The sequence below is a fragment of the Lepidochelys olivacea genome (genome assembly GCF_965140295.1).
Source record: "Lepidochelys olivacea isolate rLepOli2 genome assembly, chromosome: 23".
In the NCBI taxonomy this organism is placed as follows: Eukaryota; Metazoa; Chordata; order Testudines; family Cheloniidae; genus Lepidochelys; species Lepidochelys olivacea.
In genome coordinates, this window is record NC_140433.1 from 1,631,563 (window position 1) to 1,641,677 (window position 10,115).

At 54.0% G+C, this 10,115-nt stretch overlaps 1 protein-coding gene across 1 annotated transcript; it reads right to left on the reverse strand.

The window, feature by feature from the left end:
- Nucleotides 1-2,975: 2,975 nt before the first annotated feature.
- LOC311511908 (uncharacterized protein) lies at nt 2,976-8,102 on the reverse strand (the record flags this gene model as incomplete). The annotated part of the gene is made up of 3 exons (XM_084612839.1): nt 2,976-3,610; nt 4,928-5,077; nt 7,808-8,102. The coding sequence occupies 3 exons, from the start codon at nt 8,100-8,102 to the stop codon at nt 2,976-2,978; spliced, it is 1,080 nt and encodes a 359-aa protein (XP_084468965.1).
- Between the last annotated feature and the right edge of the window lie 2,013 nt (nt 8,103-10,115).

Consider the following 10,115-nt stretch of genomic DNA (forward strand, 5'->3'; position numbering starts at 1 on the left):
CAGGCTGAGCTGATCACTGCAACTCGGCATTAATAGTGACATGAGGAATTTACGCAGCCTCTCCCCAAACCTTCCCTTTTGTGATCTGCGGGTGAAAATTAAATTGTCTGCACAACTGGGATGCTTTGGGCTAACTTTCAGTGAAAAGACATTTCCTTCTTTCCAGTGACAAAGCAGAGCACTGCAGGGCCTTCTCACAGGATGAAATCACCACTCACAGCGCTCCTTGGTGTCCGTGTTCCCTCTCCGGCCGGGGGGCCTTGCAGGTGTCAGGGAACCAACGACTTAGGGTGTTTTTTTCATTTTAAACATGTTTCTTTCCTGCTCAAAGTTCAGGTCTTGTTTTTAAATAAAAATGGAGCTGGTGCAACCATGGTAACCACCTTACGAATCCTCATCACTCACCAATGTCTGAGCATTCGTGCCGCACGTTCTGATTTGATACAAGGATGGGTGAACCCTGCAGCCTGACCCTTGACTGGTTTTGAAGCTATCTTATTTTTAAACTTTTAAGGATTTTGAGTTACTAGGAAGCCTGAACCCTAGCGGTTTATTTCATTTAATACAATAATCAGAGCTCACCATCCCCCCCTCCCCCCCGTTGCTGCGGGTCAACGCCCAGCAAACCTCATCACTGATAACTAATGTCATCAACCTTGGTGGACATAATGACATCTAGACTGAGGTCTATGGACTCAGTGAAGGCAATAGTCACCAGGCTATTTCAGAAGGAGGTGCTTAAATCAAATCAGCTCAAAAGGGTTGAGTAAGCTCCATTGTATTTAAACACACGTCTCAAACATCCTGGATTCATACTGAATCTAGGAGTCCTTTTTCCCCTTTATTTTAAACACGTTTTGTGTCCTGAACCCCCTGCCCCAGGATTCCACTACCCACATTTCAGCTCTTTGCTGTAAATCGCTCTCTTTTCTCCAAGGCCCAACCAGTGTTTTCCCCAGGAATTGAAATTAGGGGGGGGTGTTGGAATATTCGGGGGGGTGGGGTGAGGGCTGATGAGAGTTGAGACCGTGAGGGCGAACGTGGGATGTGTGGCACCATAGTAAAAACTGAAAAACGTTTCACGACCATTTTCTTAGATTTCACTCATGTTTTAAAACCATCACAAAAATTAAAGCTGGCTACTTAAGCCTACTATGAAGCACGACATCTACATCCCTCTTGGTTTCGTGTTGCAATTTTGCACTCTTTGGTGTCTTCTTGTGTGTCTGGTACTTCCAGTCCTTCATGACATGCTCCTGACCAGGCCAGAGGTGACTTCTTTCAGAACACAAAATTCTATTCAATGAGGGAAAAATATGCTCAGCTGTAGCCGTTGTGACTGGGAGAAGCAAGAGATGAAATTCCAACTTTCATCCCAGGAAACAGGGCGTAAAGATCGGATCGAGCCACTAGTGATGATAAAGAAGCTGAAGTTAAATCTTCATTCGATCATCCTATGATATTCCACTCTGTGTTCAAATTCTCTATTCTGCCCTGAGCACATGGCAGCCCCATGGCTGGTCGTGCCTCACTCCACGCACCTGTCGGTGTTTTATAAGACAGGCATCTGTAAAAGCTACATGGAGGTTGAATAGAACCCAGAAATCTCTATTGTAGATTTGTAAGAATCAAGTCTTTGTACTTTTTCAGCTGGCTTAACAAACACTTCTTGTCCTCTTCGCTTATGGAGTCAATATAAGTACCTTCATTAGTCAGCTTCTGGACTGAAGTCTTTGCTTCTTCCAGCACTTTTCCAATGGATAGCTCTCGGATTGATCCAAGGGTAGCTTCTATTTCTGGACAAAGATCGACTCCTGTTGTAGCAGATGCCTGGATGACATTGTTTAATGATCCAAGTGGTTTCAACAGTAGACTTACAAGAGAGAGGAAGGCGACAGTCTTCTCTGAACTTGGTAACAAAAGGAGTCCACCAGCCTCACTACTTAGATCTGTCCTATCTCAGTGGATACTTTCTAAAGCCAGTAATAACGGTTGCAGTAATTTTAAGACAACTGCCAAGAATCACTCATGAGAAAGCCAGCGGGCTTTCCCAGATTGGACTCATTTGACCCTCAGTCCCAGTGTATCTTCTATTTGTTTCCAAAATGTTCAGTCCTTTTGGACTCTTGCTGAATAAAAAGAGTGTAAAAACGCCATTCAGTTTGTGGCTTTTTTAATGTCTTTTGAAGACTCTGCAGCTGGTACTAGTGCTAGCTGGAGTGGGTGGCCTCTGCAGGGTGCATGGGAGAGACCAGGGTTACACTTTTCTCTGAGCAAAGCTTGTGCTCCACTGTGTCTTCCAGAGAGGTTTGTAGCTCCACCAAACGCACAAGCAGCCGTCTCTTCGGGGTCCCACTGACAAGCATTTAACTCTTCTAAGATGCCACAGATGCAGCTGATGTGTCTTCTCGTACCTGAGCACCTAGAGTGCATCTACTGGCCGACCACGGACAGCAAGATAACGTACGCAACGACTTAATACTTGATGCCTATTCGCATTGGTGCATTTGTCGGCCATGTATGCACATAGTTTGAATATAGTGAGAGAATTCTTCTCTTTTTCAACTCCCGAGTCTTTCACTGTTGCACCACGTTTCAAGAGAGTCAGCTGAGTTTTTTGCAGAAAGACAGTGAGCATTTGCCGGTCTTGTTTGGAACCAGTGTCCCACTTCAGGATGAACAAGTGACCATGCACTTAACATTGGCCTCCAGTTTGCAGTGTGTGGTATCTCTTGCTTAAATAGAAAGTAGGATGCCACAGCCATGTTGGTTCACAGAAACCGAGTTGTGTCTCCAGCATTCTTAACAGCCTCATTAAGTTCTTCTAAAATTGGCTTTGACGGTGACTGGCGAGTAGGTCTGGTCACACCATCTCAAAAAGGATAGACTGGGATCGAAAAAGGTACAGAGAAGAGCAACAAAAATCATTAGGGGTCTGGAACAGATTCCGTATGCGGAGAGAAGACTGGGCCTTTTCAGCTTGGAAAAGAGACGACTAAGAGTGGATATGAAAGAGTCTTATCAAATCTCCCCACTGCAGTCAGGGAGTGACTCTGGATTGATCCCATGGGAGCTGAGATCAGGATCCGGCCCTGCCCCCCCCTGCAGGCAGGGAGTGACTCTGGATTGATCCCATGGGAGCTGAGATCAGGATCCGGCCCTGCCCCCCCTGCAGGCAGGGAGTGACTCTGGATTGACGCCGGGTGAACAGAACTCAGAATACAATCCCGGGCATTTGAGTTTGCCATAGCCACACTGACCCGGCATTCCCTGACCGTCGGCTTCCTTTGAATCACGATGGAGCGACACACACAGGACCCTGCTCCCATGTCAAACTCGCTGCCGAGCTGTGACTGAGTGTACCCCACAAGCTTTATTTTGGGCTGTGTCCCTGTTGTCCAATAAACCTTCTGTTTTACTGGCTGGCTGAGAGTCTCCGTGAATGCCTGGACCGGGGGTGCAGGGCCTGGACTCCCCCACACTCCGCGACACATGGAGAGCAGGGAGGGGAACTCCTTGTCCTCGTAGTCAAACCGGTCCCCGAAGACCACGGAGCTGATGACGTTGGAGACCGTGCGGCTCAGGAAGTAGGTGGGGTCAAAGGGCAAACCTAGGGGGGTACAACCAGAGTTGGGTGGTGTGACGAAGCGGGACTGTTCTTAATGTTTCCTCTGAATAGTGTGGGGGTGCCTCAGTTTCCCCTAGGCAGTTCTTAAGTATCTAGGTGGTGGGATAAGGGTGTATGATCGTTGCAGAGTCCTAGAGGGCAGGTGCGTGCAGGGGTCTGGACACAGAGAATGGCCGACACCCTGTTTCCTGGCCACTGAGGGCCTGGCCCTTCCCCCCTGCAAGGTGAGAGCTAAAGGGTTGGAGAACAAAGGAATCAGGTGAGAAGTTTTCAGTTTGGGGCTGGCTGGGGACGTGGAGTGAAGGGCAGACGTGGTTGTCTGGCTCACTGCCCCCCCAAGATGGACCCGGCTGAGGGATCCTGTTCTCTGCACCTGCAAGCTCTGTGTTAGACCATGTTCCTGTCGTTTAATAAACCTCTGTTTTACTGGCTGGCTGAGAGTCACGTCTGACTGCGGAGTTGGGGGGCAGGACCCTCTGGCTTCCCCAGGACCCCGCCTGGGTGGACTCGCTGTGGGAAGCGCACGGAGGGGCAGAGGATGCTGAATGCTCCGAGGTCAGACCCAGGAAGGTGGAAGCCGGGTGAGCTGTGTGTCCTGCAGATAGGCTGCTCCCAGAGAGGAGACTCCCCAGAGTCCTGACTGGCTTCACGGGGAGCAGTTCCAGAGCATCGCCCAGGGACTCCGTGACAGGTGGGGCACATGTGAGCTGGGGGGCTGTGCCACGGACCGTCTCCCCTCCATGGATCCCATAGCCCCCCGAGTCACTCCTGTCCTGATCCTGCAGCTGCTACCTGCCGTGTTCACACCTGGCTACATTGCACCTGGAGACTCAGCGTCGTGCAGTGGGAGCAGGGGGGTAGAACTGTCCCCGCCCTCGTGAGCCGCCAGCTCTGTTCCTGGCTCTGCTGCGGTCTGTCCCCCTGGCTGCCGCAGCACCTCCCCTCCCAGCCACCCAGACTAAGACAGGCAATCTTCGGGGGAGCAGGGAATTGAGCCCACATCTTAAGTCCTAGGCTAGAACCCCACTCACTGGCCTTGGGTAGGGTCCCTCCCCGCTCTGTGACTCAGTTTCCCCATTGGCGCAGTGGATGTTATGACACTGACCATCTTTGCAAAGGTCCACAGGTAAGAACCTCTGTGTGTAACTGGTGTCGAGGTCAATGGAACGGTGACAATTCGCACCAGCTGGGGGTCTGGCCCCATTGACTGTCACGGAGCTATGGGCGGTTCGCACCAGCTGGGGGTCTGGCCCCCGACTCACGTGGCCCCGGCACCGGAGGAACAGGACACTGACCAACCTTTCGTGCCCCGCAAGGCTTCCAGCAGGAAATGAGTCTCCTCCAGGATCCGCTCCTCGATGCCTCGCTTCCCCACCCCGAAGTTCCTCAGCGTGGTGATGGAGAATCGGCGCAGCTGCTTCGCTCTCTCGCCGTCGCGGAAGGATGCTCCTGGGGGGGAGGGCGCAAGGCATGTTTCCTACCCAGAACATGATGCAGGCGAGGGGGTGGGTTAGCGGAGACAGAACGCAATCAGCCAGAAGGGGCTGCTAATGAGAACCTTTTCCCCGGGTGGATTCTGCCCAGAGCTGGGCTGGGACTTTATGTATTAACAGGTTTCAGAGCAGCAGCCGGGTTAGTCCGTATTCGCAGAAAGAACAGGAGGACTCGGGGCACCTCAGAGACTAACCCGTTTAGTTGAGCATGAGCTTTCGTGAGCTGCAGCTCACTTCATCGGATGCTCATGCTCAAATAAATGGGTTAGTCTCTGAGGTGCCCCGAGTCCTCCTGTTCTTTTTATGTATTAACTGTACCGTGGGAGCAGCTAGAAGCCAGGATCCCATTACGCTGGGTGCTGTACAAGCATATCACCTTAACAAACAATTCGTGCCCCCCCAAATGTGGGGCGGGGGCGTGCGTGCACCTGGGCACACACACACACGTGCGTGGTGGGGAATTGTGGAGCAATATCCCCGGTCATATTGCCACTATTTTTCCCCCTCCAACTTTCCATGAGTTCCCCAGCTCTGAGAATCAAGCAGGTAGGAGGCTGCTCCCTGCTTCGATCGGCGGCTGCATGAAGACAGCAAATAATTTCGCAGATGCTGGGAACGGCCCAGCCAGACACCCCCCCCCACCCAACCTTGCGACGCGGGCAAAGCAGATGCCAGCTCATGCCAAGGACCCCAGGCCTCGGTGGATCCCTGACAACTGCCTGGCTGGAACCAGGCTGGCTCAGCTGTGGGCGAGTATTGTTAAAATAGGGATTAGAATCCAAAAAATGGGTTTGGTGATTCGACTTTATTCCACCCAGGGGTGAAAGTAACTTAAAGGACTGACCAGTACACCGGAGTCCTGCGCAGGGGGTGGGGCCTCAACCGGAAGAGGCGGGGCCATAAATCCCCGGGCCCTTTAAATCATCACTGGAGCTACCAGCTGCTGCCCCAGGGCTCTGGCGGAGATTTAAAAGGCCCAGGGCTTGCAGTGGCCACGAGCCCCTGGCCCTTTAAATCACCACGGGAGCCCCATTGCCGCTACCCCAGGGGTCCTGCAGCGGGGCTCTGGTGGGAATTTAAAGGGCCGAGGGCTCCGCTTGCTGCCCGGAGCCCCTGGCCCTTTGAATCCCTGGCCTGGGGAAGCCGGTCCGGTCCGGCATGGCGCACCGGCTCTGTTCCGGTTCAGGGACTGTTCCGGCTTACTTTCCCCTCTGATTCCACAGCTGTAGACTGCTGGCTGCATTCGTCTCACCTGGAACGTGTGTGTCCCATGGTGTACGGCCCTATTTAAGCATTTGTATTGTGAGCCGCTGTGACGGTGTAGCTCTCCAGACAGGAGAGAGACAGTAACCACAGTGCCGATCTCCCCCAGAAGGTCTGTCATGTCCTGCCCTGCCTGCAAGGCCCATCTACAAAAAGACAAACTTGGGCAGAACATCAAAGAGGACCAGAGACTTTCCCCACTCCACGCCGCCGATGAGTCAAGCAGGGGAATTCCTTCCGCCACCTGAGTTTGCAGCTCCCAGTGCAGAGGGGGAAAGGAATAAAAAGCCCTAACCAGGAAGAGCTGGCTCTTTATGCTGGTTGAATTCAGAGGGGCAAGGATCACGCGGCATAAACAAACGATCCCCACTGCTTAGTCTGGGTTAGCCTTAAAGGACGGAGAGATTTTGCTTCCAGTGGCTCTCGACCTTTCCAAACGACTGTCCCCCTTTCAGGAGCCTGGTCTGTCTTGCATACCCCAAGTTTCAGCTCCTTTAAAAACGACTTGCTGACAAAATCAGACACAGAAATACAAAAAAGGGTCCCAGCCGCACTGTTACTGACAAGTGGCCGACTTTCTCGTTTTTATTATGTAATTATGGAATAAATCAGTTGGAATATAAATATGGCACTGAAGTCTCAGTGGATAGTCCATAGAGCAGTATAAACTGGCCGTCTGACATTTTAGTTTGTATGGACCTCGCGAGCGCTTTTTATGTAGCCCGTTGTAAAACGAGGCCAGGCTCTAGAAGACAGACCCCTGGCAGAGCTGGGGTACCTCTGTGTCCCCCGGGCTGAGGACCCCTAGACATTGCTGTTACTCTTTGAAACTTACGATTGGAACGCACTTGTGTGTCTCTGCATTTACCTGCTTTAACCTTGTAAGCGTCTCTCTCGTTTCCTTTCCCTAGTTAATAACTCTTCCGACCTGGCTACAAGCGTCAGCCCTGGGGAGAGACCTAATGTGAAACAGGCAAGGGGTGCGGGACGGTCCCTTGGGAGTAACCTGAGCAGTGCTGTGATTCTTGGCGTAAGGGACCATCTGTCACACAGGCGGGCTCACCTGGGCGGCGAGACAGCGGAGTAGGGCAGCCCATTGTGGTTGGACGTATTCCTGGAGGTTTCGGCATGTGGCTCGTTAAAGACAGTCCTGGAGGGGTTGCAGCCCTAGATCGGAGGAGCCCAGGGGACTGCCTGTGACCCCACATTAAGGCTGCGTGGTGCGAGAGGACGATCCGGGGTGAACGCTAAGCAGAGAGCTCCGTCTGCCCTGCGGCGGGACTCGCACTCCTGAGCTGTGGCAGGACGGCTTGGCACCCCCCAGCTGGAGCAGCTCAGCACCGAGCCCACGCAGCCCCGGCCGGGAGCTGCCCCCTCTGCGCCCCCACCCCCGGCTCACTCCCCTCCCGCGCACGCGACTGACCGTAGCCCTCGAAGAGCCAGCTGAAGGCGGCTTGTTCCCCGCGTCCGCTGAACTCCTCGGCCTGGTCCGGCAGGGCCTCCTTCACCGCCTGGTAGCCGCACAGCACCCCCCCCCCCCGGGGGCCCAGGTGGAGGGTGTGGACGGGGCCGTAGCACTCGCTGATCTGAGACGGGGACGGAGCGTCGGGGAGGCAGACGTCTGCCCTCTCCTCACTCCCATCTACCAGCCCCGGCCTCTTCCCCACCCCAGCCCCCCAAACACAGGGCACCTGCTGTCCCTCCCCCTCCTCATGCATCCCCGTCCCCTTCCCCTAATTCAGCAGCCTCCCCCACATACTCCCCCGCGGGCCACGCCTGTGGTTTTCCAGCTGGGAGGCTGCAAGCTGCATTTTTGGCCTTTGCCGGTCTCTTCTGGCCCCTTTTGTGTGGGTTTGTCTTGTGTTGTTTCCTAGAAAACAGCATCAGAGTCCAACAATGGCAGCACCGGCTGCAGTCAGAGTCAAAGCCCCTCTCGTTCGCAGAGTCACAGACAAAGGAGACCCTGTTACCCCCCATAAAACTACCAAAGACCAAGGGTCAGGGTTTAAACAGGTTAATTCAACCCTTTACACTCCAGAGGCTTTCGCTGGGTTTTTTTTTTCTTTTCTTTCTTTCCTGCAGCGTTAATAGAAGTTTAAAGGCTTGTTAATGACGTTTGCCGGGGGGCTAGGCAGGCTGAGGTCCCTGCGTCTCAAACCCCAAACCTGGGTTAATGGACGTTGACAGTGTCAGGGTCATCTTAGCACCTTTGACCCTTGAGGCTGCTTTATTCCAGCTGAACGAATGCAAGTCACCCTCGTGTCTGTCTGTCCATCCCTCAAGCCCCTCTCTCACTCACACACTCTCTCTTTCCCCTGGCACCCCGTCCACGCGGGACACCTCCCGCTAGCTAACCAGGCCCTCCCTTCCTCGCTCGGGCAGTGGGACCGCCCTCGCTCTGCAGCCGCCTCCATCCCCCTGGGACTCAGCAGAAGGGTTCTGTTCCCGCGGTGGCCAAGTGAACGGCTGGCGCAGCCCGGCGAAAGGAAGCCGTGGCCATCCTTGTTCCCCAGCCAAGCCCGGGAAATGTCCCCGCCAGAGTCCTGCTGATGCATCGCAAATGGCGCAGAGCGCTGTGGCTAGCAGAGAGCCAGGGGCTGCCCAGAACAGCCTGCACACGGATGTTGGTGATTGTCTGGCCCCCTGGCACCCTGTCATGGGCTCTGAATGCAGCCAGACGGGACCCTCTGGTCGTGTGACACCCCTCGGGGCATCTGTCACCAGGGCAAGCCTCCCTGGCTTCAGTGCCTCCTGGGTCTGACCTCGACGCATTCAGCACCCCCCGCTCCACGCCCTGAACTCCCCGCAGGGAGGCCACCTGGATGGGCCACTTGGGGAAGCTTCCACCCCCCCCAGAGGAGCCCTGCACCCCAACTCCACGGTCAGCAGTGACTCTCAGCCAGCGTGTAAAACAGGTTTATGAGTTCCCCTCCTCCTTCCTTTGCCTCTTTCCAGGCCAAACCGGTCGCCTGGCCTCCACCTCTCTCTTTGTTCTCCGACGGATGGGCCCCGGCCATCAGTTCCCAGACTCCGGAGTGTCCGGCCATTGTCTGGGTCCAGAGAGCCAGCCGGCAGTCACACACACCTGCCCTCCAGGGCTTTCTGCAATGCTCACATGCCCTTGTCCTGCCACCTGTACTTGTGCCACACATAGGGGAAACTGAGGCACACACACTCGTCCTAGAGAACATTCAGGAAATTTCCACTTCTTCACAACCACTGACAGACATGCCGTCACGCACCAGTGAGGACCCACCCACCCGCTAGTATATTATGTGATTTATGGACAGCCGCAAACACCTGACCCCTTCTTTAATCCTGATCAACAAGTGGGGTTGGTCTCTGGGCTGGAGGGACTCCAGAGACACCCAAGTGTGACCTACGCTGGCCTCAAACCCCCGGGGTTTTGGCTCAGTTCACAAAACTCAAAGCTCTTTCAAAGTCTTTGCTGGAAATCCAATCCCTGATTAAATCCGCCTCCTTCCCCCTTGTCTCCAGGATCTAATATGGCTTTTTGAACGTGGAAATTGCATGTCAAATCTCCCTTGACTGACAGCTCCATGTAGTGGATAACAACTTACAACTGCTACTGGTTGATGGGAGTTGCTCCTGGGACTCCAATCTACGCTGGGATGCTGAGAGGTAAACCCTGCTGGCCAACGATGGCTGGCACTTTAATAAAAGAAGATCATTTGTACCACAGCTTCTCCTAGACCCAAGCTCAGGGTCGC